Source organism: Caretta caretta, chromosome 6, assembly GCF_965140235.1.
Source record: "Caretta caretta isolate rCarCar2 chromosome 6, rCarCar1.hap1, whole genome shotgun sequence".
In the NCBI taxonomy this organism is placed as follows: domain Eukaryota; kingdom Metazoa; phylum Chordata; order Testudines; family Cheloniidae; genus Caretta; species Caretta caretta.
In genome coordinates, this window is record NC_134211.1 from 3,122,501 (window position 1) to 3,140,890 (window position 18,390).

Below are 18,390 nucleotides of genomic sequence, written 5' to 3' on the forward strand. Positions count from 1 at the left end.
ACAGGGTAAAATGATAAATGTTTGCCCTCTATATCACTGCAAGAGACATAAGCACAGCTGTTTGCCCCCCAGTAACAATTACTTGCACTGAATTTATAAATAAACAAAAGTGATTATATTAAGTATAAAGGTAGGATTTAAATGGTTTTAAGAAATAAAAGAGCAAACAAAATAAGTCACAAAGCAAAATAAAACAAAACACGCAAGGCTAAGCTTCATATGCTCAGAGAATACGCTTTATAAAGCATATGGAGTGCAATGTCACACAGAGCTTTGCCCAGCACTAGACAGAAGGGGGGAATTAAACCTGTATCTCTCACCTCACGAGTGAACACCCTAACGCTTGGGCTAAAAATTACAAAGGAAAGAACCACTACCGTCTCCTATGGTGGCTGTGTTGCGACCAGCACCTAAATCCTCCCCCTGGGCACACACAGTGTTCTGGGACAAAGCTATTAGGAGTATTTGTAACAGAATTGTGAAGAGTTTCAGGTGAATCCAAACAGTATTGTTTTTGACAGTAAATGATTAGTCCAGAAGAAATTCACTCATTTCTAGACACTGTTGTGTCCGACGCTGGGAAATTACATAAAGAGACATTTGGAGAGGTGACCAACTTAACAAAAGAAGGAAAGAGCTTTACAAGGGAGGGAGAAGAGTGACATGAAAAGGAGAGAGAAATAGCTTTAAGAGGAAGGGGGAAAACTCCTCCATTGATTCAGGGAATATCGATACTAAGGCCACTACATTGACTCAGCTATGATGTGCAGCCGTGCTGTAGCGTAGATGATTTCCACATTGATGGAAGAGTTTTTCCATCGATGTAGTTAATCCACGTCCCCGAGAGGCAGTAGCTAGGTCAATGGAAGAATGACACTGGGGTTCAGTACAAGCTAACTGCCTTGCACAGGGTGTGAAAAGTTTCCCCGCCCTGTGTGATGGAGCTCTGTTGATCTAATTTTTAAGCATAAACCAGGCCTCAGAGAAGCTGCTGATGGAAAAGACCAGTTGGGAAATCTAGTCCTATCTCCTTGCCAGGGCAGGAGAATCCCCTTAGGTTCTTTCTGTTCAGGCGAGTTGGAAATAGTCCAGCTGTTCCAGCCTCCCAACAGAGATTATTCTGCATTCTGACTGAGCTCAGTGTCAGGCTGTGTGTGTGTAGCAGGCACTCTGTCTGTGTGTGTGTGTTTGGTGTGCATCAGGGACTATGTGTGTACATGTGGTGGAGGGTACAGTGGAGCTGAATGTCAAGTGTAGGCGTGTGTGTCTCTTGTCCTGCCCAAGGCTCACCTTAAGAAGTGTTCCTGACTCTAACACTCAGATGCTCAGCTCCCAATGCGGTCCAAACCAGAAATAAATCAGTTTTACTCTGTATAAAAATTATACAGTGGAAACTCATAATTTGTTCACCCTCTGTAACACTGATAGATAGTTATGCACTGCTGTATGCTCCCCCAGGTTTTAATACATACTCTGGGTTAATTAATAAGTAAAAAGTGATTTTATTAAATACAGAAAGTAGGATGTAAGTGGTTCCAAGTAATAACAGACAGAACAAAGTAAATTACCAAACAAAATAAAACACACAAGTCTAAGCCTAATACAGTAAAAGCTAAATGGAGGTAAATCTCACCCTCAGAGATTTTCCAATAAGCCTCTTTTACTGATTAGAGTTCCTCCTAGTCTGGGTCGAGCAATCACTCACACCCCTGTAGTTACTGTCCTTTGTTCCAGTTTCTTTCAGGGATCTCCTTTGGGTGGAGGGGCTATCTTTTGTGCAAGCTGAAGATGAAATAGAGGGGTTTCCCCAGGGGCTTATATAGTCTCTCTCTTGTGGGTGGAAACCCCTTCCCCTCTCCTATGCAGAATGCAGCTCCAAGATGGAGTTTTGGAGTCACATGGGCAAGTCACATGTCCATGCATGACTCAGTTCCTCACAGGACAAAGCTACATTCCCAGGAACGTTCAGATGTGGATTGGAATCTCTCAAAGTTCATTCTTATCTTAAGTGTTTCTTGATTGGGCACTTATAGAGAATAGTCTTTTCTCATGAAGCTGACCAACTGCTTCACTGAGGCTACTTAAAATCAAACAATTACAGAGCACGTATTCATAACTTCGAATACAAAAATGTTACATGCATGCAAACAGGATGAATCTATCCAGTAGATCATAACGTTTGCAGAGATATCTTACATGGCCTATCTACCATGCATAAGCATATTTCTGTAAAGAATTATGGGGTGCAATGCCACACTCTGTTTCATGGACTATAAATGATAGGAAATAAAAAAAAAATAACAAAAGAATCAGAAGGGAGCTGGCATTCTCGGAGATATTCTCTAGCAGCTTCTGCAGAGATGCTGCAGAGATCTTGAGCTGAAGGGAGCTGGCCTGCTCAGAGATATTTTGTGGCAGCATCTGCAGAGATGCTGCAGACATCTTGAGTGTTAACCACCAGTTTGGGGAATATCCTCCTTTTTGCAGCCTGCCCTGACCTTTGTATTTTCAGTGAGGACTGCCCCAGGCACCTCCGGGTCACAGGAGGCACAGAAACCAGGAGGAGGAGTTATGAGCATGACTCTTAGAGGGGGCATAGTGTTTCCTGGGCACAGACCTGGGGTGACAGACTTTGGATAGAGAGATTGCTGGTTGTTTGTTTTTTCTAGTGGTGTTCAGGAAGCAGGACTTTGTGTACATTTCTATTTAGATTAACCGGCACACACATTTCTTTGTTGAAGAGAGACAAGTTTGCCAGCTTCAGTTTGGAACATATATGAATAACATGATACAGTGTCATCTTATAACTTCACATACATTAACAAAAAAATGTATTAATATTTGCAATGAAAGCATGAGTATTTCAAGTTGACTCATAGATTTATTTATCATCTTAAACTTTGCTCTGTGTGCAGATAATATGCATAAAGAGGGATAGTTTTGTGAACTGCAGAAGTCTGTAGCATGCTGTGGTCTCCTCCTCAGCTCCTCTGGTCATCATGTGGTCTCCATCAAGCAAAATGAGTGAACCTATCTTTTCTACATTGGGGAGTAACCTCGCAATGGAAGGACGTAAGATAACATGGTGATTGGCATGCTATAAATAGCGAGATAATCTGGAGCACTCTTACGTGTTTTACAGGTTTTACATTCCACCTACTGGGGCCAGGATAATGAGGTGATTCTGAAACCAGGAATAACTGAGAAGGAATCAGCTACAGCCGGAAACAATTATTACGTTTCACCTGTATCTAACTTTCTGATCCTTTGATTCCAAATTTGTTGCTTAGGTGGTTGAATTTTTTTCTTGAGAAGTTTTTTTTCTATAGGAAATTGGATTTTCCATTTAACTATTTCTTCCGAGAAATTATCTTTTCCCTGGAAATTATAAGCTTTCCATCAAAACACCAAACTCCTCTCCTCCCTAAACCATGGCTTTGTGATTCTGGTGATGTTCCAGAGCTGTTCAGCAAGAGGAGAGACCATCATGCATCATGGGCGATATCATCCAGCCTGGGAGCCTGGCCCATGGAAGAGATTGGTGGTGTGTGGTATCTGAGGAACCCCCGTGATACTTCAAGTCTAAATATTAAGTTTTTAGCTAAAAGATTTTGGTCTCCACAAAAAAAACAAAACAAACCCTTTGTGGATCAGGTCTTTGCAGTACCCAGCTTGCACTGAAAAGAGCAGGATGAAATATACCCCTCACCTCATATTCTGTAACTCTGGTAGAAATTGCATAATTTAATAACACAGTAAGAAAGTGTAGGTAAAATTAGTCCCCAGGGCACCAATTATGGGAGGGTGGCTTTGGTTCACCAAATGCATTAATTAGGTGTTGTGTCTCTCTGAGCTCAGGTATTCCCAGTTGCTTCTGGAATCATGTCCCATAGATCACACATCTCAGTATAAAACTTCCTGAATGCTCCTAAATGGCAGTTTCTTTCGATGAGGAAACACCAGCATACCTCTCTCTCTCTCTCTCTCTTCTAAGCAGGTACGTGTTATTGTCCCGATTGGTCCAAAGAGGCAGTTTCTGTCAATGAGGAAACACAAACACATCTCTTTCTGTCTTCTCATCAGGTACGTGCTATTGTCCTGAATTACAGTCCCACACACACACACGCAGACACCATGGGGATCAGCAGGTATTGAATATCAGACCTCCAGCACTAAAAGCCTCAGCCCCAACTCCTACCCCTTCAGCTAAAGGAGTGATGTCCTTGGTTGGAAAAAAAATAGGCAATTACCTAGTCACTGAAGCCAGGGCTTCCCATTCTGTCTCTGGGTTTTCACACAGGCTCAAGTAAATGCCAAATGGCTAAATTAGCACAGAAAGCAACTTCACCCCAAACGGACATGCCAAGCCACAGAGCTCCCCTTGCCCAAAGAAGGTGGAAAGATTGACACTCCTTTACTTTCACTTGTTCTTTAGCTGAGGAATAATCCCTTTAGACTGATTCTCTCCCAGCAGAGTCACAAGTTACAGTTTTCTGTTTGTAGTAGTGAACAGGAGTGTTTGTGGGTGGGGCATGATTAACCTGCATGTTATTATATTTGCACAGTGTCTGCATTTTATCAAACACTTGGAATGACCAGCTGTGAATATCTGGATCTCTGTACAAAGCCCTTTCCGGAGCGGGTCCTGATGTCCATTGAGAAACTGATCTCCATTTATCTTCACTTACTTCATTACAGAGACGTGACAGTTTTCCGCACCATCCACCAGACCACATCTATGTAGCAGCCTGATCTCTGTTCAGAGGTAATGGAAGAGGGAAATCACTCAGAGGCGACTGAGTTCATTCTCTCAGGACTGACAGATCGTCCGGAGCTGCAGGTTCCCCTGTTTGCAGTGTTCCTACTGATTTATGGTATCACCCTGGTGGGGAATGGGGGAATGATCTTGTTAATCACGATTGATCCCCAACTCCACACCCCCATGTACTTTTTCCTCAGGAATTTGTCTTTCTGTGACCTCTGCCTTTCCTCGATAATTTCCCCTAAGATGCTGCTGAATTTATTAGCTGAGAGGAAAAGTATTTCTTACACTGCCTGCTCTGTGCAAATGTATCTCTCTATCATTTTTGCAGATGTTGAGTGCCTCTTGCTGGCTGTGATGGCGTATGACCGTTATATGGCCATATGTAACCCGCTGCTCTATACGGTCACCATGTCCAGGCAGCTTTGTAAACAGCTGGTGGCTGGGGTGTACACTGTGGGGGTGGTGGATTCAATGATAATCACGTGTTGTATATTTCGACTGTCATTCTGCAGCTCCAACATCATCAATAATTTCTTCTGTGACATCCTCCCACTGCTGGTGCTCTCCTGTTCTGACACCCGCATCAATGAGATTGTGATCTTTGCTTCCATGAGCTGCATTCAAGTGATCAGCTTTGTGATTGTCCTCCTCTCCTATGTCTATATCATCTCCACCATCCTGCAGATCCGTGAGGGCCGGCACAAACCCTTCTCCACTTGCACTTTCCACTTGAGCTCTGTGGTCCTGTATTTTGGCACCCTCTTCTTCATGTATTTACGTCCCACCTCCAGCTATTCCATGGACACAGACAAAGTGACCTCAGTGTTTTACATGCTATTGATCCCCATGTTGAATCCCCTCATCTACAGCCTGAGGAATACGGAGGTGAAGGATTCCCTGAGGAAAGCAATGAATAAACTCCTAACCAATTTTTGAATCTGTTTAGTGGTGGGGAATGGGGAATGGAAATAGGTGAATTCAATTCCCAGCCTATTACAAAGTAATTTCGCAGAGTCCATGGGAGTATTGTACTTTATTGTATTGTTATTATTATTATTTTTTTCTATTCCTACAAGGTCTGCAGCCGCCAACTGAGATCAGTGGACAAAACATGGGAAGCATGACAGGGCCAGCGAGAAAGAATGATTTTATAAGCTGGTGGCTTGGGCATCCACCTAGAGGGTGAAATGTTCAACTTCACATCTCAGGACATTGGTTGGCAGTTCCAAAGGCGTTTCTGTGACCCAACCAGTTACACAGAGTTTTAGGAATAAAAATAGGAATAAAATTGTAAAAGTGTGTGTGTGTGTGTGTGCGTGTGGAGGGAGGATAGCACAAGAACCCATGAACTTCAATTGCAGAAGGGTGGTTTAGGTTGGACATTAGGAAACAGATCCCAACAGTGAGGGTGCCTATGCAGTGGAATAACTTGCCTCGGAAGTTTGTGGAATCTCCACTTTGGAGATTTTTAAGAGTAGGTTAGAGAAACACCTGTCAGGGATGTTCTATATAATACTCAGTTCTGCTGTGAGTGCAGGGGACTGCACTAGATGACTTCTCGAGGTCCCTTCCAGTCCTATGATTCTATGATCACACAAGGAGCCCTGCACTGGGAGGAGGGGGGACGCCAGCCAGAGCACTGGGCAGGGCAATAGACACACATCTGCCAACACTTGATATTCAGCTCCACTGTAACCCCACCACATGCACACACAGAGTGCCTAATGCACACACACAGAGAAGGCGCAGTACACACACACACACACACACACACACAATGCCAACTTCACACCAAACACACACACACAGCCTGACAGTGAGCTCAATCAGAATGCAGAATAATCTCTTCTGGGAATCTGGGAGAGCTCCAATATTTCCAACTCTCCTGAACAAAAAGAACCGAAGGGGATTCTGCTGCCCTGGCAGAGAGATAGTATTCAATTTCCAAACCAGTCTTTTCCATCGGCAGCTTTTGTGAGGCCACGTTTAGGCTTATAAAATAGATCAACAGAGCTCTGTCACACAGGGTGGGGAAACATTTCACACCCTGTGCGAGGCAGTTAGCTTGTACTGACCCTCAGTGTCATTCTTCCATTGACCTAGCTATTGCCCCTTGGGGATGTGGATTAACTATGTCGAAGGAAAAACCCTGCCATCAACGTGGAAATCATCTACACTATGGTGCTGCTGCACACCATTGCTGAGTCAATGTAATGGCCTGAGGATAGACATTCCCTGACTCGATGGAGGAGTTTTCCCCCTTCCAATTAAAGCAATTTTTCTCTCCTTTTCCGTCATTCTTCTCTCTCCCTTGTAAAGCTCTTTCCTTCTTTTGATGGGTAAATAGGTTCAGAAATTTTTACTCTCAGCATAATTCCTTCCTTCCCCTCCCATGAATGTCATTTCAATTAAAGGCCGAAATGCTCTGAAACTGACTTGTTTGCCCATGACTTGGTGGTACCTCTTTGTTTTTCCTCCCTTCACTTATAATGAGTTAAGACAGGTTTCAGAGTAGCATCTGTGTTAGTCTGTATCCTCAAAAAGAAAAGGAGGACTTGTGGCACCTTAGAGACTAACACATTTATTCGAGCATAAGCTTTCGTGAGCTACAGCTCACTTCATCAGATGCATTCAGTGGAAAATACAGTGGGGAGATTTATATACACAGAGAACATGAAACAATGGGTGTTACCATACACACTGTAACAAGAGTGGTCAGGTAAGGTGAGCTATTACCAGCAGGAGAGCGGGGAGGGGGGAAAAATCATGGGGAAATAGTTTTACTTTGTGTAATGACCCATCCACTCCCAGTCTTTAGTCAAGCCTAAGTTAATTTAATCCAGTTTTCAAATTAATTCCAATTCAGCAGTCTCTCGTTGGAGTCTGTTTTTGAAGTTTTTTTTGTTGAAGAATTTCCATTTTTAGGTCCACTTTTACTTTCAGGTAATCGAATGACCAAAGAGATTGAAGTGTTCTCCGACTGATGCGTAGGAGAGGTTTTAGTTGGGGGCTGAAGGGGATGGCTAGTGGCGTTCTGTTATTTTCTTTGTTGGGCCTGTCCTGTAGTAGGTAACTTCTGGGTACTCTTCTGGCTCTGTCAATCTGGTTCTTCACTTCAGCAGGTGGGTTCTGTCACAATCCATCCCCCAGTCCAACGGCTGCTTCCTTTATCCCTTCAGATGCAGTGAATCAATGGGCAGAGAGAGAGACAGAGAGAGAGAGAGAGAGAGCATGAGAGAGTGCACAGCTCCTTGGGATGTCTCCACCTTCTTTTTAGAATCCTACTCCCCCTTTGAGAAACATTTCCACCTGGTTACCAGAAGACAAAAGGTGTATGTAGAAGGATGTTCCCTGCTGCTTTTTCCTCACCTTTTGGGCTTCCTTTGTTTCCCTTCCTGCTTGGTGACTCTGGTTTGGTTTCCCCAGGAAGAGCCACTGAGTTTGGCTGGGCAGGTCATGAATAGACTTGGTTCCATGTGCCAGTGTGAAAGTGAAGGTCGGTAGACAGGTGTCAGTGTGGGTCACAGGAAGACGCCCAGAGTGCCCTGCGAAGCCGTGGGCTCATGACTGGCAAGGAGCCTGTCTGGGTCTAGGAGTGTGTGATTCCATCCCTTCCGTCCTCTGACAGTCTGTTTCCGGAGCCTCTTTCCTCCCCTGTCTCTGGTTCCCGCCTGAAGGAGGTTTGAAAAGCCACTGTGTGATCTGATCACCTCGCCCGAAGTGACAGAGTATGTGGCACCAGCTGACGCTCTTTGCTGAAGGGGGGCTGTAAGACAGTTGTGGAGGCCCGAAACAAACCTTCCCTGTGTGAGTGGGACGAGTGAAAGATCCGTAGGGATTCTGGGAGCCAGGGGGTCCAAAAGGGATTCCCGCACTCGCCAGCTGAGTGAAAGATCCATAGGGATTCTGGGAGTCAGGGGGTCGAAAATGGATTCCCGCACTCACCAGGTAAAATGTGGGCCGGTGAGTCAAAAAGGATCACCGTCCTCCCAAAAGGCACACACTAGTTCACTTGCAAGTTTCTGGAAAAATTGGAATTGGTATGCCAGGGATAGGGATCATTTAAAGTTAAAGTGAAAGTTTCAACCTTGACAAGGTTGTGCTCCTCAGAAGTGCACTTATGGCCAATGTCAGTGTGAGGCATATTTCTATTGGCATGAAGAAACAGAAGGGGAAAAAAAACAACTCCGTGAATCTCAAATGAGGAGTCACAAGGACTCCCAGGAATAACTTACAACATGATTAAAAGAGATAAAAAGAAAACTGGCAAAGAATTTAAATCCAACTAAGCCCACAAGAAATATTAAGTAACAGAAGCCCCTTATGTTCACCCCTCAGACAGTGTTTCCTTGTACTGAGGAAATGTTCCCCTTGCACCAGTTCCCGGGCTTTGGTGCTTCAGGTCATGAGATTGCGGAGTCTGCACATGCACCTTGGTCTCCTACGGAATTGTACAACTTACGTAAAAATTTTCCAAAAATAAGAGAGGACCCTGTTAAATTCAAAGAGGAATTGCAAATTGTTATAAACTGTTATAACCCTACATGGGCAGATTTAAACCAGCCTCTATGAGGGATCATGCCTCGGGAAACACTGAGTCACCTTTGTGAAGAAGCTCACTGGCCCAAGCAAAATCCAGGCCATGAGCAGGAAAAGTTAAATAAAATCAGGTAGAAGCTGTTCAATATAATTCTCACAGTCTGCCCAAAGAAAGCCGACTGGAGAAAAAAAATAGCACCTGTATAGTAAGTAAAAATAAGAATTTGAATAAAACCCAAATACTCTCACCGCCACATTAAAACTATGTTAAGGACCTTCCAGCTCCAGAAAATACAGGGACCCCATAATAGCCGCCCATTGAGGGGGAGAAGAGGAAGGCCAAACCAAGTCCCCACCGTCCAGCTCCCCTAGAGACCCAGTGATGGCGCGTGTTCCAATTGCAAGCAAATGGGCCACTGGATACAGTAAATGTCCCTACTGCCCTGATCGATCCAGAAGCGGTAGGGGTGGGCAATACTCTTATTCCGCACCCCATCTCTTCACCTCTGTCTGTTTCTATCGGTCCTTTGTTTGACCGTCATGCTTTCCTCCTAAGCCCTTGTTCACCTGCTAACCTTTTGGGAAAAGACTTGGTGTGTAAATTAAATTGTATAATCTGCTATACCCCAAATGGTGTGTATCTGGACGTGCCCGATCCTGCTCACAATGAGGTCCTGGCAGTTTACAGGAGAAGACCGACCCCAGCCCTTCCTCATTGCAACAGGAACTGCTGGCTAAGGTCTCTCCCTCCTTGTGAGCATTGTGAGCCGATCATGCCAATCAGGTTGGGTGCACTGCATCTGCCCAACTCGTTAAGATTTGCCTAAACCCAGCAAGACCCCTTCCCGAGGTGCAGCAGTACCCTCTATCAAAACAGGCCAAGGGAAAATCCAGCCTGTTCTTACCTCCTGTATTCAGTAAGGAATCATTATTCCTATGGTCAGTGAGTGTAGCTCCTCCATTTTACCATGCTGTTAATACTGCTGTACTCCCTACCTTTCCCATTGTCCCTAGCCCTGCAACTATCCTTTCCTCCAAAGCACCGGTGCTGAGGGGTTGTTACCGCCTCAAATAAGAGAAAGGTTGAATTAAGTCCAGACATAAAGAATTAAGGTTATTGTTAAATAAGATTGTCAAGGTTCCTTCCCCACTCTGAACGCTAGGATACAGATGTGGGGACCTGCATGAAAAACCTCCTAAGCTTATCTTTACCAGCTTAGGTCAAAACTTCCCCAAGGTACAAAATATTCCACCGTTTGTCCTTGGATTGGCCGCTACCACCACCAAACTAATACTGGTTACTGGGGAAGAGCTGTTTGGAAACATCTTTCCCCTCAAAATACTTCCCAAAACCTTGCACCCCACTTCCTGGACAAGGTTTGGTAAAAAGCCTCACCAATTTGCATAGGTAACCACAGACCCAAACCCTTGGATCTGAAAACAATGAAAAAAGCATTCAGTTTTCTTACAAGAAGACTTTTAATAGAAATAGAAGTAAATAGAAGTAAAGAAATCCCCTCTGTAAAATCAGGATGGTAGATACCTTACAGGGTAATTCGATTCAAAACATAGAGAACCCCTCTAGGCAAAACCTTAAGTTACAAAAAGGATACACAGACAGAAATAGTTATTCTATTCAGCACAATTCTTTTCTCAGCCATTTAAAGAAACCATTATCTAACACATACCTAGCTAGATTACTTACTAAAAGTTCTAAGACTCCATTCCTGGTCTATCCCCAGCAGAAGCAGCATATAGACAGACACAGACCTTAGTTTCTCTCCCTCCTCCCAGCTTTTGAAAGTATCTTGTCTCCTCATTGGTCATTTTGGTCAGGTGCCAGCGAGGTTACCTTTAGCTTCTTAACCCTTTCCAGGTGAGAGGATTTTCCCTCTGGCCAGGAGGGATTTTAAAGGGGTTTACCCTTCCCTTTATATTTATGACAAAGATGCATCTAGATATGAGAAATAAATGTGTGTATAAATAAATAAAAGGGGGGTTAGTCAAAAAGCCCACCCTCCTTGCTAAATTGGTAGTGAAACAATGCCTGTGTCCATGGAAACAAATAATGCAACAAGAAGAAAAAAAGGATTGGGCCCAGACAAGCAGGCAACCACAGTAGAGGAAGTTAAAAGAAAGAAAGTGAGAGGTTAACTCTGTAGTTACTGGAGGAAATTAGGCAGTGAAACTTTGTACGGATGTTAAAAGAAGGTGTTATAAAAAGAAAAATCTTGGTTTCTTTGCAGCCATTCCTTTGAAGAAAGGACACATTTCTCTGGAAGAATTTCTGTAAATAATCCAGGAAAAGGTTATTTAAGTGAAATCATTTAACTGTGAACAAGTTAGTCAAATTAGCTAAAAAACACTCCTGGTGTGTACAATCTTTGTTTTATAAGTTTAAGATAAATTGGTGTTGTTTTAAAATTGTAAAACCAAAAAATACTTTTGCCAGACAAAAGAAACTAGTGTTGTATTTAGCATTTAATCCTTAAGGTGACTTAATGCTTTACAAGATTTAAAATGTTTTTAAATAAAGACCAAAGTTGTGGTTGCAGCAGGACAGTCAAAGCCAGAAAAATGGAAAAAGATTTTAAATCTGTTTTGGTAACTTGTCTATAAAACAAATACAGGAAAATATGGGGAGTAATTCCTCAGTTTTGCCTGCAATCAGCAAGGGTATTTGTAAAAAAAAGTATATTTTAAGCAATACTGCCAACAGTGCGTAATCTACCGGCAACATAGTGTTGGTAAAGCTGTCAAGGTTAGGCAGGCAGCACATCCCCCTTCCCGGGGACCTTCTGTAAATATTCAAATGGATTTTATTTAAATGCCTAAATGTTGTAATTATAAGTATGTTAGTTTTAGTTCATGTATTTTCCAATTGCGTTGAGGCCTTTCCCTATAAAAAGGCAGAGGCGAAAAGTGTTGTAAAACTTTGTTTAAGGATTTTGTACCACAATTTGGCATACCTGTGAGTAGCAACAGTGATAGTGGACCTAATGTTATTGAACAAATTATAAGAAGTTATGTGTAGCTTTACAGATCCAACACAATCTCCACTGCCCCCACCACTCGCAGTTTGCTGGGACAGTAAAACATCAAAATGGGATTCTGAAAAATAAACTGGCCAAGATCTGTGCTAAAACAAATTTAAAGTGGCCAAATGCCCTCCCATTAGCATTAATGAATATGAGGGCCACTCCCAATCGAAAGACTGGACTTAGCCCTCGTGAAATTCTAACAGGGCTCCCGATGTGACTACTGGCTGTGCCCCCACTGGCCCTGGCTCAGATGGACAGTCATTTAATGGATGACACAATGCTTAATTATTGTCAGGCACTAACAAAATGTGTTAGGTCTGTTTATATACAGCAGCCTTGCCACTCGCTGAAACCAGGAGTTTCCAGGAGCTATATAGAGGTCCATCAGCAAGGAACTGCCCTGGCCCCATGCTGAAAGACCCTTATCAAGTCCTGTTAATAATCAACACCTCTGTGAAGTGCCAAGAATTGACTATCTGCCCATGTTTCTCACTGTAATGGCTCGCCAACTGATGATCAGTCTATCTTTCCTTCTGGCATTGTTGCTCCTTCTGGACAGCAGGAGTGAAGGACAAAGTGAAAAGCCGGTACCCTCTCCCTTATCCACTGACAAAACTACTGTGCATTTGGACTTTGCTAGAAGAACCAAACCATTACAGGGTGATATGCTAGTAACCTCTCCCCTGCATAATGCCAAAGCACGACTGTTCCAAGAAAGAAGAAGGAACACTCGCTCTGCTGAAACCACCAAAGTCCAGGGATTCCTGACTACAAAAGACATTAAGAATTGGACATGATGGAAAAGACAAAGTATTGTTTACTGGCAAGGATGGAGTTGTGGACACTTTGCTTGGGAATGTGGCACTACTTGGTATTTGGGGTTTCTCCTGGGGGGCCGCAAAATGTGCCGTTGAGCAAGTACCCTGGGGATGGACTGTCCTCCCTAATTGGCTCCCAGACAATGGATATCCAAAACACCTTGCTACCACAACCATGAACCCCACCATCCCTTCCTCCATTAACCTCACCACCACCCCCACAACCTACCCAAATATACACGATACCCTATATTCAAATGAAACCCAATGGTCAATACCTTCGCATTTCAGTGATTTATGGAAATTTTGCTCTGAGAAATCATTTTTTAAGGTTCAGGACCATTCATATGAGAGAATGATTGAGTGGAGAACAGATGGGTTGGTGGAAATAGAAATATATGATATCACTACAACTGAGCCCCAAAAGTCAGAAATTAAAATTAATGGGGCCCATAGCTGGACAAAGATGATGGCCATTCCTGGAGTTTGTAGCATAATAGATAAAAAAAGGCCCTTACTGTTATTTAATCACCCAACTGGTAATTAATCAAACAAATACCCCAAAAGTTTGTTCTGCTGCTGAAAAAATTACCAGTACTGAAAATGTCCCAGTAACGAACCATTGGCCTGTGCCCTATTGTAATATACCCCATCCTAGGCTATTGATGTGATGCGTCTCAGTCTTTTCGGGAAGTTGTTTAGCCAACAGATGTGGTCTAATACTTCTCAAGGGAGAGATGTGTCAGTGTGTTGGGACACCGATGGACTGTAATTCATGCTACACTAGGGATTGTAAAATTTACACCACCCTTATCCATTTTTCAGATTACCTCTATATATCCTAATTGTTCAAAAGGAGCTGCCATTCGGTTTGCACAACAACGCACCTGGGTTTCCGCTAGAAAGAAGAGGGACTTGGCTGGACACCTATGGGATGGTGAAAATCGCGTAGCTGCAATCTGGAATATCCATAAAGGTCAGCAACACGAGGAAAAATTGGGACAGTTGGAAAAAGCCACGGACCTTATTACTGGAGCACAGCTAGCCCAGGTTCAGGCTGGTGTCAGTGAATGATACGTTATATCCACCCTTAGTTCAATGACCCAAAAGCTGTTAACAGAAATGGTATTAGGTATCACCAATGCTGGAAAGGCATTGCAGTGGGATCTGGCTTGTTCAGAGGTTCAGAATTTTCTGAATGACCAGCTTAAGACCATTCAGAAGGATCTTGAACATCAGGCATGGCCTACTGCCTTTACAAATACCTCAGGAGTTCCATGTAATCTGTGGCCATGGAGACATACTTGGAGATTTTCTGAATGGAGATGCAGACGTTCACAGTGCTCCTTCCAAGCACACGGGCCACTCGGAGGGGTCTGGGCTCCCACCTGCTGAATCCTGCCTGGTCCGTGGGGAGGATGCATGTGGGATTGGACAATTCACTGAGACATTTGGGAACTTGAACTACCTGGTATGCCCAACCGATTAGTAGTCAGTGCTCCTGGAATAACACCGGACATTTGGGAAGGGATTGGAAGCCAGTGGACACTCTGGCCATTAGAGCCCCCTCAGCTCCAGTATGCATGTAAACTAAAACCAGGAGAAGTTGTCACTGTTCATGACAACATTTGTTGGGAGGGTATGGGACACGGGACTACCCTGCCAGGATGCCTACTTTTCCAAGCTAATAATAGTTGTATGCATCTTGAAACCACATCTTGAATGATGTACATTGTAATCTCACCACAGCCGCAGGCAATCATATCATTCATTGGCCTGCGGATAAAACTCTGCAATTAGCCCTTCGGTTCCAGATACCCTTTAACTGGACTGCTTTAGTACCTGACCAATTCCAAAATTTGCTTTCAATCCTACCAGAGGTTTAGAAAATTTCCAAATTACAGAGACAGATTCACATGCTCCAAAATATATATCAAGCCGAAAAGAATGCCTTTAATACTGCCTATAGAATGTTTACTTTGTGTACCCAGACAAATGTATTGTGTTTCGTGGCTAAAGCTATACAACAATCCCAACCACATCATATTATCCCCATGGGAATGCTGTTGCTTTTACCGCTGTTTAGCATAGGGCTATGTTCTTGTTGCTGTAAGAAATGTATTTATCATTGCCTATCCAGCCCTAGACCTGCCAACCTCAGTGCAAGGAAGCAGGTGGCACTAATGATTGTAAATGAAATGTGTGACACAGTTTGGGCAGAAGAACAGGAGGACCAAAAGGAGAAAATTAACAGGCTCATGGCTATAGAAGTATAGGCCCAATTAATGGTGCCAAAAAGGCACAAAAGGGGGGAATGTGAAGGAACATCTAGTAGGACTAAACTAAGGGTATGTCTACACTACAGAATAAGGTCGAATTTATAGAAGTCGGTTTTTTAGAAATCGGTTTTATAAATTCGAGTGTGTGTGTCCCCACAGTAAATGCTCTAAGTGCATTAAGTGCATTAACTCGGCGGAGCGCTTCCACAGTACCGAGGCAAGCGTCGACTTCCGGAGCGTTGCACTGTGGGTAGCTATCCCACAGTTCCCGCAGTCTCCGCTGCCCATTGGAATTCTGGGTTGAGATCCCAATGCCTGATGGGGCTAAAACATTGTCGCGGGTGGTTCTGGGTACATATCGTCAGCCTCCCGTTCCCTCCCTCCCCCCGTGAAAGCAAGGGCAGACAATCATTTCGCGCCTTTTTTCCTGAGTTACCTGTGCAGACGCCATACCATGGCAAGCATGGAGCCCGCTCAGGTAACCGTCACCCTATGTCTCCTGGGTGCTGGCAGACGCGGTACGGCATTGCTACACAGTAGCAGCAACCCCTTGCCTTGTGGCAGCAGACGGTACAGTACGACTGGTAGCCGTCATCGTCATGTCTGAGGTGCTCCTGGTCGCCTCTGTGAGGTCGATCAGGAGCGCCTGGGCAGACATGGGCACAGGGACTAAATTTGGAGTGACTTGACCAGGTCATTCTCTTTAGTCCTGCAGTCAGTCCTATTGAACCGTCTTATGGTGAGCGGGCAGGCGATACGGACTGCTAGCAGTCGTGCTGTACCATCTTCTGCCGAGCAGTCATGAGATGTGGATGGCATGCAGTCCGTCTGCTGCCAGCCAAAGATGTAAAAGATAGATGGAGTGGGTCAAAACAAGAAATAGACCAGATTTGTTTTGTACTCATTTGCTTCCCCCCCCCTCCCCTGTCTAGGGGACTCATTCTTCTAGATCACACTGCAGTCAAGGTGCAGCGAGGTAAATCTAGCCATGTATCAATCAGAGGCCAGGCTAACCTTCTTGCTCCAATAAGGACAATAACTTAGGTGCACCATTTCTTATTGGAACCCTCTGTGAAGTCCTGCCTGAAATACTCCTTGATGTAAAGCCACCCCCTTTGTTGATTTTAGCTCCCTGAAGCCAACCCTGTAAGCGCCCCTCCCAGCGTCAGAGCAATGGCAAACAATCGGGCATCTGAGAGTGCTGTCCAGAGCAGTCACAATGGAGCGCTCTGATGGGGCTAAAACATTGTCGCGGGTGGTTCTGGGTACGTGTCGTCAGGCCCCCGTTCCCTCCCTCCCTCCGTGAAAGCAAGGGCAGACAATCATTTCGCGCCTTTTTTCCTGAGTTACCTGTGCAGACGCCATACCACAGTAAGCATGGAGCCCGCTCAGGTAACCGTCACCCTATGTCTCCTGGGTGCTGGCAGACGCGGTACGGCTTTGCTGCACAGTAGCAGCAACCCCTTGCCTTCTGGCAGCAGACGGTGCAATACGATTGGTAGTCGTCCTCATCGTGTCCGAGGTGCTCCTGGCCGCGTCGGCTGGGAGCGCCTGGGCAGACATGGGCGCAGGGACTAAATTTGGAGTGACTTGACCAGGTCATTCTCTTTAGTCCTGCAGTCAGTCCTATTGAACCGTCTTATGGTGAGCAGGCAGGCGATACGGACTGCTAGCAGTCGTACTGTACCATCTTCTGCCAGGCAGGCAAGAGATGAGGATTGCTAGCAGTCGTATTGCACCATCTTCTGCCAGGCAGGCAAGAGATGGGGATGGCTAGCAGGCGTACTGTACCATCTTCTGCCAAGCAGCCATGAGATGTGGATGGCATGCAGTCCTTCTGCACCGTCTGCTGCCAGCCAAAGATGTAAAAGATAGATGGAGTGGGTCAAAACAAGAAATAGACCAGATTTGTTTTGTACTCATTTGCCTCCTCCCCTGTCTAGGGGACTCATTCCTCTAGGTCACACTGCAGTCACTCACAGAGAAGGTGCAGCGAGGTAAATCTAGCCATGTATCAATCAGAGGCCAGGCTAACCTCCTTGTTCCAATAACAACGATAACTTAGGTGCACCATTTCTTATTGGAACCCTCCGTGCAGTCCTGCCTGAAATACTCCTTGATGTACAGGCACCCCCTTTGTTGATTTTAGCTCCCTGAAGCCAACCCTGTAAGCCGTGTCGTCAGTCGCCCCTCCCTCCGTCAGAGCAACGGCAGACAATCGTTCCGCGCCTTTTTTCTGTGCGGACGCCATACCACGGCAAGCATGGAGCCCGCTCAGCTCACTTTGGCAATTAGGAGCACATTAACCACCACACGCATTATTCAGCAGTATATGCAGCACCAGAACATGGCAACGCGATACCGGGCGAGGAGGCGACGTCAGCGCGGTCCCGTGAGTGATCAGGACATGGACACAGATTTCTCTGAAAGCATGGGCCCTGACAATGCATGCATCATGGTGCTAATGGGGCAGGTTCATGCTGTGGAACGCCGATTCTGGGCTCGGGAAACAAGCACAGACTGGTGGGACCGCATAGTGTTGCAGGTCTGGGACGATTCCCAGTGGCTGCGAAACTTTCGCATGCGTAAGGGCACTTTCATGGAACTTTGTGACTTGCTTTCCCCTGTCCTGAAGCGCATGAATACCAAGATGAGAGCAGCCCTCACAGTTGAGAAGCGAGTGGCGATAGCCCTGTGGAAGCTTGCAACGCCAGACAGCTACCGGTCAGTTGGGAATCAATTTGGAGTGGGCAAATCTACTGTGGGGGCTGCTGTGATGCAAGTAGCCCACGCAATCAAAGATCTGCTGATATCAAGGGTAGTGACCCTGGGAAATGTGCAGGTCATAGTGGATGGCTTTGCTGCAATGGGATTCCCTAACTGTGGTGGGGCCATAGACGGAACCCATATCCCTATCTTGGCACCGGAGCACCAAGCCGCCGAGTACA

The 18,390-nt window shown here is 45.0% G+C and overlaps 1 protein-coding gene across 1 annotated transcript; it reads left to right on the plus strand.

The window, feature by feature from the left end:
* The first annotated feature begins 4,768 nt into the window (after positions 1-4,768).
* LOC142072394 (olfactory receptor 5W2-like) lies at positions 4,769-5,701 on the plus strand. Its single transcript, XM_075129058.1, has one exon. The coding sequence runs from the start codon at positions 4,769-4,771 to the stop codon at positions 5,699-5,701; it is 933 nt and encodes a 310-aa protein (XP_074985159.1).
* The last annotated feature ends 12,689 nt before the right edge of the window (positions 5,702-18,390 follow it).

What these genes read in the sequence shown, in the direction of transcription:
- LOC142072394 (XM_075129058.1), top strand. Translation starts at nt 4,769, where the DNA reads ATGGAAGAGGGAAATCACTCAGAGGCGACTGAGTTCATTCTCTCAGGA.